General features: G+C 39.4%; 2 protein-coding genes across 2 annotated transcripts; both read left to right on the top strand.

Annotated features, from left to right (window-relative positions):
• Window positions 1-1087: 1087 nt before the first annotated feature.
• LOC101306885 (probable receptor-like protein kinase At1g11050-like) lies at window positions 1088-3048 on the top strand. Its single transcript, XM_004292668.1, has one exon. It carries the CDS (start codon window positions 1088-1090, stop codon window positions 2978-2980), a length of 1893 nt encoding a protein of 630 aa, XP_004292716.1. The 3' UTR covers window positions 2981-3048.
• Window positions 3049-5778: 2730 nt separating this feature from the next.
• On the top strand, window positions 5779-10900 carry LOC101307176 (TMV resistance protein N-like). Its single transcript, XM_004292669.1, has 5 exons — window positions 5779-6305; window positions 6430-7534; window positions 8325-8627; window positions 8724-9898; window positions 10222-10900. The coding sequence occupies exons 1-5, from the start codon at window positions 5815-5817 to the stop codon at window positions 10898-10900; spliced, it is 3753 nt and encodes a 1250-aa protein (XP_004292717.1). The 5' UTR covers window positions 5779-5814.
• Window positions 10901-12940: the final 2040 nt, after the last annotated feature.

The raw sequence follows: 12940 nt of genomic DNA on the forward strand, positions 1-12940 counted from the left end.
GTCGTCAGGCACCCTTCTCTAGTCTCCGTTCAGAGAGAGTATCAATGGCTATGAGTCTATCGCAGTCTGTCTCGTCATCACCAATCGGAATTTGGCTCCGTTGTGGCTTCTAGTTTCATTATCCGGCCGGTAAGATGCTTCCACCAGTAAGTGCAAATTACAGACTAGTTTGGTTGGTGATTGTACTGACCATGTCCAGGCCATTTCATCAATTGTCAAGTGAACAGTTTTGGTCAAGTTTGAAGCAAACTTCTGTAGATACTAGTTTGGTTTGGTACTATATTGATCTCAAATTGAAGATATATATGCACACAACTTCACAATTCTTAGAAAATTGAATGAAACCAGATTGATTGTGGTTTATATATATGAACTTGATCCGATTCAATTTTATTCAATAAAATCATGTCAAACTTGAACATTCCGTCGATTATAGAGAATCAACCCTAACCAAGATCAAAACACCAAACCGAGGACAAAACAACAAGCACAAAAGTTACAGAAGGCATCAACCCTAAACAATGAACTCGTATCTTCTTGACAACGGAAATGGAAAGCTCCTTCCTTCAGTCAAAGCCTCAAAGGCCGTCATCTCCCACTTTATAGTTTAAACCACGCCAAATCCCAGCCAAAAACAATGTTCGAGCATATGTCAATAAACAAATCCTAAACAATGTTCCAGTCCTCAAGTTGTCACACTCAGTTTCCTATACAAAGTAAACGACTTTTCCTAGGAAGAACAAGAACAGAGAGCTAATTTAATCCACGACTTGTAAAATACTAATCTCATTTGAAGTGTCAAACACTAGTTTATTGAACTCCACATGCCAGAAACAATAGTTTATGACTTTGATTCTTGTTCGTAAGTGGGAACCGGAACCTTTTTTGCAGTTGCTTAACCACTAAACTTGATTAACAAAACACAGCTTACCGAAATAAGAAAATCCTAAACAAAAACGTGCACGTTTGATTCTTGACCGATCTAGCAGCCAAGGTTGAACCTTTTCACTGCCCAAACTCAAACTCTATAATCCCTCATCCAAAATTGTCCAACACCATTTTCACACAAACAAGCACATCAACCAAGATGTGCAGCACCAAACCCTTCACATTCTCCTCCTCCCTCATCTTCCTCATCTCCATCACACTCAACACAGTTGCAGCTGCTTCATCATCATGCCCCATAGATCTGAGCTACGTCACCACCTTCCCATGGGACACCTCCCTCTGCCTCGCCCCAAACGGCACACACTGCTGCCAAACCCTTCTCAGCCTCTTCGGCATCGGCCTCTCCCAACACCTCAAGCAAACCTCCACCTTCCAGCTCCCCAACTCCACCGTCTCCGCCGCCTGCCTCTCCGACTTCCAATCCAACCTCTCCTCCCTCTCCCTCAACTCCACCCTCGTCCCCCTCTGCTTCCAAAACGCCAACCAGTTCGTCGCCAACTCCGCCAGCTGCGCCGGCATCCTCACCGTCGACGACTGGACCGACAAAGTGGGACCCATCAGCGCTATAGACACGTCATGTAAAGGAGATCTCCAGGGACTCACCAGGTGTAGCTCTTGCTTAGATGCAGGCATGGATGTGAACAACCAGCTCAGCGGGCTGGGTCCCAACAACACCAAGTGCTTCTATTTCGCCGTGCTTTACGCTGCGGGGGTAGTGAATGAGTTGGGCCCGGAGGATCCGAGAACCGCGGCGTGTATTCTGGGACTGCCGCTGTCCAGCTCAGCTAACAAGAGTGGGAGTAGTAGTCAGGTGAGCAAGAAGACTCTGCTGAAATGGGTATTTGGGGTCTTGGGGGGTATTGTTGGGATTTTACTTTCTGTTGGGGTTATAGTCATGTACAGGAGGCATGAGATGAAAGGGAGGCAGAATGCTAGGCATGAAGAGTATGTGAGTAGCTTTAGGCTTAGTTTGTTGCCTAATTCTGGTGCAAAGTGGTTTGGGATATCAGAGCTTGAGAAGGCAACTGATGGGTTTGCTCAGAAGAACATGCTAGGCCAAGGAGGGTATGGGGTTGTGTACAAGGGCACATTAGCTGATGGGACTCTTGTTGCTGTGAAGCAGATTCTTGATATGGAGGCTTTGGATTCGAAAGGGGATGAGGAGTTTTCAAATGAGGTGGAGATCATAGGGAAGATTCGACATAGGAATTTGCTGTCGCTTAGAGGGTGTTGTGTTACTAGTGATGATTTTAAAGGGAAAAGGAGGTTCTTGGTTTATGATTTTATGACGAATGGGAATTTGAGTGACCATTTGGGTAGCAGTAAGAGGAGATTGAGTTGGCCTCAGAGAAAGAGTATCATACTTGATGTTGCAAAAGGGCTTGCTTACTTGCACAATGGGATCAAGCCTGCTATTTATCACAGGGATATAAAGGGGACTAACATACTCTTGGACACGGAAATGAAGGCCAAAGTTGCAGACTTCGGTTTGGCCAAGCAAAGTTTAGCAGGGCAGACTCACTTGACAACAAGAGTGGCAGGCACTTACGGTTATTTGGCACCAGAGTATGCTCTCTATGGACAGCTTACGGAGAAGAGCGACGTTTACAGCTTCGGCATTGTGGTTCTTGAGATCATGAGTGGGAGGAAAGTGCTGGACACATCGAATTCCAGCACGAATTTGAATTCAGTTGTTTTGATCACGGATTGGGCGTGGATGCATACGAAAGCGGGGAGTGTGGAGGAGGTTTTTGATGAGACATTGAGGGAGGAAGGGCCAAAGAGTGTCATGGAGAGGTTTGTGAATGTTGGGATTCTGTGTGCTCATGTTATGGTGGCTTTTAGGCCTACTATTTCAGAAGCACTGAGGATGTTGGAGGGTGATATTGATATTCCTAAGTTACCAGATAGGCCAATGCCACTTGGCACTGAGTCTTATAGATCTTCTTTTGGGTATTCTAGCATTCAGGAAATTGATAGATCAAGACCCAGATTTAGTTCTAGCATTGTAACTCCCAAGTCCTCAACATAGATTGAAGATGTGAACTAACTAGGACACTTGGTAGTTTGGTACGTGTGTTTGTACCAAACTTCTTAGCTGAGAGATTCTTTTGTACATTGGTGACTAAAAAAACAACTATGATGAAATTACCCTTCTTTTCTTTTTTTGCTAGTCAAAGTCTCCATCTTTCTTTGATTTCTACCAACCCTTTTAGTCAAACTGCTCAAATGTTGGCGGTTCATGTTCCCACTCTTGCTGTTGCACGTGTGATTTTGTCGAACGACACCAAGAATAACGTCGTTAATAAGGTAAGGTACATAAATATAGCCCGGGCCCTGCATGATCAGTCTTTTGAGAAGCAAAAGGACCCGGAAAGTGGAGAGACACAGCTGCACCTTGCGTCGTGTTCTCCGCCGAAGACGTCGCCGTCTACAGTACGTTTGCTTTGTCACTCTATTGTCCTTGCTTTCTAGATTTGTATGTATTTAGGAACTTATAATTGGGTGGGTTATTGAGAAATGGTTACCAAGGAATTGATCGAATTGCTCATTGTTCATAAACTAAAGAAGGATCACCAGCTAATTTCAAGAATGAAACTTTAAACAAGGATCATTAACTTTATGTTTGTGCATATACATATCTCCTTTCATTCATTTTAGTGTTCAATAGAATCAATACTAAAAATTGCGTTAATCATCGCTGCTACGGCTCTGGAGTATTTGCGTTTTGTTGTTGATACAGCCATCGACCAAAGTCAGATCAGAATTTCATTTGGAAGAGTAGAAGATGTATAGTGAGATCCAGGATCAAATGGGGTAGTGTACTGAGTACAGTGCAGGCTTACCATGGTTGATCGAGTCTGAGGCAAAGATAATGCTGTAGCAGATCATTCATGTGAGTGCTTGTGATCCACGATGAGGGACCAAAGGATGGTGACTATAGATCAAATTTAGCATCATTATTATGAGGAAGTATGCAAGGGAGGGCTTTAAAACAAAGGATTGATGCTGGTTGTAATCCTGATATAGTGACATAGGGCATCAAGGTTAATTGTCTTTGCAAGGGGGGGAGGGTGGAGTGGAAGCTAGTGGTTGCATTGCCTGCATCTTTAATTTATAGCATTTTGTTGCATACATATGGCCATACGGGATCTAAATAGGATGGAAGATGTTGATTGGTTCTTTCAATCAAAAGGAGTGGAATCAAGTTGACCTGTATTATGCCTTGACTGGCGCTTTCCGTTCAAGAATTTATATACAGGGTCTTAGGGGATATGAATTACAAAGGTGTTGCACCCAATTCAAAGACCTGCAACTCCAATATCTTCTTCACTAGCTTGCTCGACTGTGGAGAAACTAATAAAGCATTAACTTATTCATTTGCTAACAAAGTGATCAGAGTTTGTGAGCTGATCGAGATATATACATAGGCAATGATGCAAGAGATATTCTGTGAGATAGATGAAGTAAAGATGGGTCATAATTACAGTGTGAAAGCTAACAGTCTGTCATGAGCTTAAGAAGCGCCTTCTCTCACTGGCAGAGATGATAGAGACGGTTGGGAGGTTAATATGGGTGTAGTTGATGTAGTACGATGTTCTAGAGCATGAAGATAATATTTGGCTCCAATATGGTGTTTATGGAAGGAAATCCCTTAAGGCAAAGCAAGATCACCATGCAGATTATCCTATTGGTTTGTGAAGTTGTTAATCAGGTGTCATGCTCTATACTAATGAAAATTGCAGCCCCAATACTTTAGAATCTACATTGTAGGTGTACTTGATCATATAAACATTCATCATACTTTAAAACTAGTTATCTAAAGTACCCCAAATTATAATTTCAGAGGTACATTGAAGCATGATAGCAGAAGAAAACCACTGCAAGTTTTTGTAGAAATATTTTATTATGATATATTCTTTGCAGTTTGCAATCCGCATACATGTTTGTTGAGCATAATGGGAACTAGAATTGCCTAGAAGAAAGAGAACAAAGCTGATAAAACCCTCCATAGGATGATGCATTGATGCCTAAACACCACATTCGTTTTTATTGGTATTTTTTATTTGCTATTTTCTTCCTATTTTCTCTATTTTTGTCTTGTGGTGTGAGCAAGATGCTTTATTGAGTTATTCATGGTTTGCCTCTATCCATGATTTGTTTCTTCTGAGACAAAGTCTTGGTAGCTCTAAGAACAATTGTGGGGGGAAATTAATTAATGTTCAATCAATCTCCAACTTTGAATCATGTTGGGAGACTGACTAATTGACTAGTAGCTGGTGAGAAGATGCCAAGATGATTGATTAATTAGTGCAAGAAGCAAGCCTATTTAGGAGATTGTTTTTTTTTTTTTAACTGACGACTTTGGTGACCACAAATAGCTTTAATATGAGCTTCAAGTATTGTTTTAATATTAAGTCGGTGTTAGAAAGACTTGACTGATGTTTTAGTGGATGGAAAGTGTAGGGATAAGCGCTTACATAAAAAAAGAGCAATCTCATGAATTTTGAGACAGATTCAACTGATGCATGTGCAGCAGAAAAGATATATCTTGGTTTAAGGATATCATTTCCCTGAAACTGCAATTGACCTCTGATATGCTTCCCTGCAAGTTCAATCTCTTGCTAGCTGCTTCCTGATCAAGCAATAGATCTCTCTTCAAATTACTACTTGTTTCTACCTTGCATGCTAGTCCTTGCTGAACTCCCAAGAGGTAATAAATACTGACTTGGAGATTCCCTTAGATCAGAGTCCCATTGTGTGGTACTGCCTCTTTCCTATATTGTATATCTGTGTACAACCAATAATTGAATAGGAGCACTAACTGCATTCTTCTATATGAATATGGATTAGCAGGTTACTAATATGGCTTCTTCTGCTTCTGCTGCTGAAATTTACCTCCCTCGAGACAAGTATGATGTCTTTCTTAGTTTTAGAGGTCTAGACACGCGCCAGAAATTTACCAGCCATCTTTATGAGGCTTTAAAGCGGAAGAAAATTGATACCTACATGGATAATAGACTTGAAAGAGGAGATGAAATTGAGCATGCCCTGGTGGAAGCAATCGAGCAATCAAAGATTTCAATAATTGTTTTTTCAGAAAACTATGCCTCTTCTAGCTGGTGCTTGGATGAGCTTGTGCATATACTGAAATGCAGGCAAAGATATGGACAGATTGTTATACCTGTATTTTATGAAATAGATCCATCACATGTACGGAAACAGCAGGGAAGTTATGCAAGTGCATTAGTAGCTCATGAAGAACGTTTCGTGAACAACAAGGAGAAAGTGCTCAGTTGGAGGAAAGTTTTGTCATCTGTAGCTAATCTATCTGGGTTTGATTCAAAAAATACCAGGTATTTAACTTTTTAATTTCATTATTTTATTAGCTTCTACTTTTGGTAAATTTGATCTACAGAAGACTAATGATAATTACCCCATACTGATTAAGTACTTATTTCTGTTCTCCATATATGCTAGGCCCGAGTCTGCATTAGTTGAGACAATTGTCAAAGAGGTTTTGAAGAGATTGAATTGTAACTCGTCAACTAATTCGAGAGGTCTCTTTGGGATTGAAAGTCAGATTCAACAAATTAAATTGTTATTATCCATTCATGCACAAGATGTTCCGATACGCAATATAGGCATTTGGGGAATGGGTGGTATAGGAAAGACCACCCTTGCTAATGAGGTATTTCTCCGACTCTCTTCTGAATTCGATTCTTGTTCATTTCTTGCAAATGTTAGAGAAGAGTCAGAGAAATATGGCATACATCATGTGCGAAATAAACTTCTCGGTGAGTTATTAGAGGAGGAAAGCCAAAATATTGGCTCTCTATCTATAGGGTCACATCTTTTACGCAGGTTGTCCCGTACGAAGGTCCTTGTTGTTCTAGATGATGTGAACGATTCAAGCCAAATAGAAGCTTTACTTGGAGATCAAGTTGTGTTTGCATGGGGAAGTAGAATCATTATAACCTCTAGAGATAAGCGACCACTGATAGATAGAGTGGATGATGAACATATATACCCGATGAAGGGGTTGGAGATTGATGACGCTCTTCAGCTTTTTCATTTGAAAGCTTCCAAAGATGACCTTTCCAAAACAGATTGTTTGGACTTGTCAGTAAGAGCTGTAGAGATTGCTAAAGGTATACCATTATTTCTTACAGTTTTGAGCTCCTCATTTGGTGATTGCAAAACTAGAGAAGATTGGGAAGATGAATTGAACAGGTGGCAAAACTTTCCGAACAAAAAAATTGAGGATAGGTTGAGACCAAGCTATAATGGATTACAAGAGGATGAGAAGGGAATATTTCTTGATATTGCATGTTTCTTTAAAGGAGAAAAGAGAGGGAAGTCAGAAAGAATATTACAAATGCACGGGTTCTCTGCACGGAGGGGAATTCAAATTCTCATCAATAAGTCTCTTATATCAATTTCCATGGATAATCACCTAGAGATGCATGATTTGCTGCAAGAAATGGGTCGGTCCATTGTTCGTGAACAATGCACTCATAACTGTGGGAAGCGCAGTAGGTTATGGAATGCCAAGGATGTCTATCAAGTATTGAAAAATAAGATGGTATGTGTTCAATTAATTCATTGTCCTTTTTTCTTTTTCTTTTTTCGAATAGCTCATTCATTACATTCTAAAAAAGAAAAGGCTTAGGCCTTAAACCCCAATAGACAAGAGTTTGATTAACCTACATTTTATAAAACAACAAACTGAAACCTAGAAACCCAAAAACAACCAAATTAACTCTAGCTAGATCTTAAAGCACTGCATGTAGAGAAGAAAAAATTGCAATCTCTGAACTTAGAAAAACAAAAGTCCAGGAACCACTCAGTTACCTCCAGAACCAAAAAAAAAAAAACTCAGTTACCTATGTGCATATATAAGACTCATTTCTTCTAACAAAGTCTCCAAATATATGATACTATTTATCATGCATCAATCTCAAAGTTTCAAACTTTTGGATTTCAATAGAGAACAATAATTGTGGTTAAATTGTACTGATCATGTAGATCTTAGGGTGATGATATGCTAAAATGTTTTAGACCTGATTTTGTGGGATTGTTTGGTTCTATATTTTTTTCATTTAATCATCACATTTGCAATCAAATTTAAATTTATTAACCATTATGACTGTTTGACATGAAGTAATCAAAGTAGGATTTTATGAAGTGATAAAATGTCTTACTAATTATTCCAATTAATCCACAATGGATAATCTTTTGGACAACATGACATATACAGTATATCTATATGTAAAAATTATAAACCAGTAAAAAAAAAAGTTACTTGTACGAATCTATTTTTGATATATTTTACTTATGTTGTATGCTCATTGAACTTTATTGTTGATTCTTAGGGAACTACAAAACTTGAAGCCATATGTTCAGACATATCTACCATTGATCAGGAGTTGCAACTGAGTCCTAAGTCCTTCAAAAATATGCACAATCTAAGGTTGCTACGATTTTATGCACAGCCAAATGTGGACACCAAAATGCACCTTCCTGAAGGTCTCGACTTTTTACCTGACTACCTTAGATATCTATACTGGGAGAGCTACCCTGCTAAATCTTTGCCATCAGAATTTTCTCCACACAATCTAGTTGAGCTTCATCTGCCCAATGGCAAAGTTAAGAAGCTTTGGAATAATAATGGCCAGGTAACATCAGTTTTCCTTCTTGATTATTAAAGCAGTTAATGTAGTCAGCGTTTTGGAGCCAAGTTATTAATATATGTTTTACTTAATATGTTGCAGAGTTTGGGGAATTTAAAGAGGTTGAATCTTAAAGGGTGCAAACACCTGATTGAAGTTCCGGATTTCTCTCAGTGTCCAAATATTGAAACATTAATTCTCAGCGGTTGTACAGGTTTGGTTCAACTGTATGTTAAAAAGTTTGATAAGGTTACTACTCTAAAACTTTCAGGCTGCTCGAGTCTTAAATTTTATCCGGAGATGCCATGCAATGTGCAAAACTTAGATTTGTCTTGGTCTAAGCTGACTGAAGTTCCCGATCTCTCTCGGTGTCCAAATATTAAGAAGTTATATCTGAATCATTGTGCGGAGTTGGTTCGACTTCCTGATGGATATCTTAAACATCTTGCCAAGCTTACTACTCTTAATATGGCAGACTGTTTAAGTCTTAAAGCTTCTCCTGAGGTACCAAGCAGTTTACAAACCCTAGATTTGTCTAGGTGCTTTCAACTGAGTGAAGTTCCTGATCTCTCTCAGTGTCCAAATATTAAGAAAATAGATCTCTGTTGGTGCACAAATTTGGTTGAACTCCCAATATTAAAAGATTTTGAAAAGCTTATTTGTTTGGAACTAGCAGGGTGCTCTGGTCTTAAAGCTGCTCCTGAGTTACCCCGCAATTTACGACAATTGGATTTGTCTTCTTGCTCTCAAATGATTGAAGTTCCTGATCTCTCCGAGTGTGCAAATATTGATGAAATAGATTTCAGTCGGTGTTCAAGTTTGGCTCAACTCCCTAAGTCAACATTTAAATATCTTGATAAGGTTTCTCGTCTGCAGCTGGCAAGGTGCTTGAGTCTTAAAGTTTGTCCCGAGTTACCGCCCAATATACGAGATTTGAATTTGTCTAATTGCTGTCAACTGACTGAACTTCCCGATCTCTCTGGCTGTCCAAATATTGAGACTCTAGATCTCTGTCATTGTACAAGATTGGTGCACATCCCTGATTCATATGTTGGAAATCTTAATAAGCTTACTACTATGTATCTGGAAGATTGCTCGAGTCTTAAAGTCTTCCCGAAAATACCACAAAATGTAAAGAATTTGCATGCGCCTTCTTGCTCTCAGCTGACTGAATTTCCTGATATCAGTGGGTGTCCTAACATTGAGAGGATAGATCTCAGTGACTGTACAAGTTTGGTTCATGTCCCTCCTTTTGTCAGAAATCTTGATTTCTTTCGGTATCCAAAGATTAAGATAAAGCTTCTTGGTTGTACAAGTTTGGACCAACCCCCTTCAATCATTCGCAAATTGTTTTGACAAGCTTGTACAAACTTGTTTGACGCTGTGAGCAAGGTATGTACCTCTCTGTCTCTGTCTGTCTCTCTCTCTCTCTCTCTCTCTCTCTCTCTCTCTCACTTTCTTCTAAGACAATATTCATATTATGACGTCTCACACACGGTACAGGTGGTGCGTGCATCAAAGGATTAAGTCAGTCATTCACCCGTATGTGAAATACGCATGCATTTTAACAATTCTGTCTGGGAGAACATGAATGATCCAGTTCCTGCCCCCTGCACTGGGAGGTCTTAAGCGATGCAAACAGAGGTGGCTCGTCAAGTGGTCTTGAGAAGGCCACTAATGGGTTTGCTCAGAAGAACATGATAGGCCAAGGTGGGTATGGGGTTGTGTACAAGGGCACACTTGCTGATGGGACCCTTGTTGCTGTGAAGCAGATTCTTGATATGGAGGCATTGGATTCGAAAGGGGACGAGAAGTTTTCGAATGAGGTGGAGATCATAGGGAAGATTCGGCATAGGAATTTGCTGTCGCTTAGAGGGTGTTGTGTTACTAGTGATGATTTTGAAGGGAAAAGGAGGTTCTTGGTTTATGATCTTATGACAAATGGGAATTTGAGTGACCATTTGAGTAGCAGTAAGAGGAGATTGAGTTGGCCTCAGAGAAAGAGTATCATACTTGATGTTGCAAAAGGGCTTGCTTACTTGCACAATTGGATCAAGCCTGCTATTTATCACAGGGACATAAACGGGACTAACATACTATTGGATTCAGAAATGAAGGCCAAAGTTGCAGACTTTGGTTTAGCCAAGCAAAGTTTAGTGGGGCAGACTCACTTGACAACAAGAGTTGCTGGCACTTATGGTTATTTGGCGCCAGAGTATGCTCTCTATGGACAGCTTCCGGAGGAGCGATGTTTACAGCTTCGGCATTGTGATTCTTGAGATCATGAGTGGGAGGAAAGTGTCGGACACATCGAATTCCAGCACGAATTTGAATTCGGTTGTGCTGATCACGGATTGGGCGTGGATGCATACGAAAGCGGGGGAGTGTCGAGGAGGTGTTTGATGAGACATTGAGGGAGGAAGGGCCAAAGAGTGTGATGGAGAGGTTTGTGAATGTTGGGATTCTGTGTGCTCATGTTATGGTGGGTTTTTGGCCTACTATTTCAGAAGCACCGAGGATGTTGGAGGGTGATATTGATATTCCTAAGTTACCAGATAGGCCAATGCCACTTGGGACTGAGTTATAGATCTTCTTTTGGGTATTCTAGCATTCTGGAAAGTGAAAGATCAAGACCCAGCTTTAGTTCTAGCATTGTCACTCCAAGTCCCCAACATAGATTGAAGATGTGAACTAACTAGGACACTTGGTTGTTTGGTATATGTGTTCGTATCATTTCAATATTCTTTGATGAGAGATTATTTTGTACATTGGTGACTAAAACAAGAAATTGATGAGATTACCATTCTTTTTGTGCTTGTCAAAGTCTTCATCTTTCTTTTTTTGATCTCTACCAGCCCTTGGTCAAACTGCTCAAGTTCATATTCCACTCTTGCTGTTGCACGTGTGATTTTGTCGAACGACACCGAGAATAACGTCGTTAATGTAAGGTGCATAAATATATCTCTATTATTATAAAACCAAACGTTCAGGAAATTCACCAAGTTATGTTTTGCTTAAACTACCTTTAATGAAACAACAGACAAATAAAAACAAGGATTGTTATAGTAAAAAACAAAATAAAAAATAAAACAAATTAGATAAAGAGATAAACAACACAAAACTATATTATATAGTTAGGGTAAATCAAATAGGTGATCGTGTTCCTGTGCATTGGGTACTATTATAAAGCCAAGTGTTCAGGAAATTCACTAAATTATGTTTTACCTAAACTACCTTTAATGAAACAACAGACACAAATAAAAACAATGGTTGTTATAGTAAAAAGCATAATAAAAAGATAAACAAAACAAAACTGTATTATATAGCTAGGGTAAATCAAATTGGTGATCGTGTTCCCGTGCATTGGGTAAAAGGCTATTTTAGTGAAGAAGAGTTTGAGGAGAAATTTTTCAGCGAGGACCACGTGACAGTACGACGTGATCCTACATTTTAATCAAATATTGACACATAGATTTTATTAAGAAAAAAATACATAAGTTATTTTGTCAAAGACAATTTTGGGTTTGTTGTTACTTTTTAAACCCTTAACCCTAAACTCTAAACCCTAGACTCTAAACTCTAAACCTTAGACCCAAAACCCTAACCCTTAAACCCTAAACCCTAAACTCTAACCCCAAACCCTAAACCCTAACCCCAAACCCTAAACCTTAGTCCAAACTCAACAAAGACCTATGAAGGTCATTTCACAAAAAATAGAAAACCTTAATTTAAATTTTAGTTATAATAAATCCACATGTCAATATTTAATTGGAATGTAGGACCACGTCATACTGCCACGTCGTCCTGTAGCATCTAAAAATTTCTCGATTTTGAGTTACAGTGCGACGGTTATTTCGGGATTGAGAGCTAAATTTGCTGCGGGGTTTTATCCGAGTTTGGATTTTCGGTTATGGCTATAAATTAACTATCGTTTTATTGCTTTGGGGATATAGTGGCGACGAAAGAGGAGGGGGTGACACGTATGGGGAGGGTCGACGGACACGTCACGGATTTAACGGGTCACGGAATAAGTGTTGGAGAATAAATTCCAACATGGGATTCTTTCTCTTTTCGTTGATTGATGGGAGAATCAAAATAACATTAGAGCATGTTCACCCGTTTGGTTAGAATGAATACAGTGACCTGGGTTACTCTGACTAGGTAGCAGTTTTCACCCGTTTGAAATGTGAGATTGCTGCCACGTGGCAGTGATTGTTTATTGAATTAAAAAAATGGTTTTTAAGTGTGAATAATGATTTTAGTTGTAAATAAATAGTAATTAAACAATATGACTTAATGAAATTTAATTTTTTTATTCC

Source organism: Fragaria vesca, linkage group LG2, assembly GCF_000184155.1.
Source record: "Fragaria vesca subsp. vesca linkage group LG2, FraVesHawaii_1.0, whole genome shotgun sequence".
NCBI lineage: Eukaryota > Viridiplantae > Streptophyta > Magnoliopsida > Rosales > Rosaceae > Fragaria > Fragaria vesca.

What these genes read in the sequence shown, in the direction of transcription:
- LOC101306885 (XM_004292668.1), top strand. Translation starts at nt 1,088, where the DNA reads ATGTGCAGCACCAAACCCTTCACATTCTCCTCCTCCCTCATCTTCCTC.
- LOC101307176 (XM_004292669.1), top strand. Translation starts at nt 5,815, where the DNA reads ATGGCTTCTTCTGCTTCTGCTGCTGAAATTTACCTCCCTCGAGACAAG. An exon ending in TTTGATTCAAAAAATACCAG is followed by an intron (nt 6,306 to 6,429) that starts GTATTTAACTTT and finishes CATATATGCTAG; the next exon opens with GCCCGAGTCTGCATTAGTTG. An exon ending in TTTGGAATAATAATGGCCAG is followed by an intron (nt 8,628 to 8,723) that starts GTAACATCAGTT and finishes AATATGTTGCAG; the next exon opens with AGTTTGGGGAATTTAAAGAG.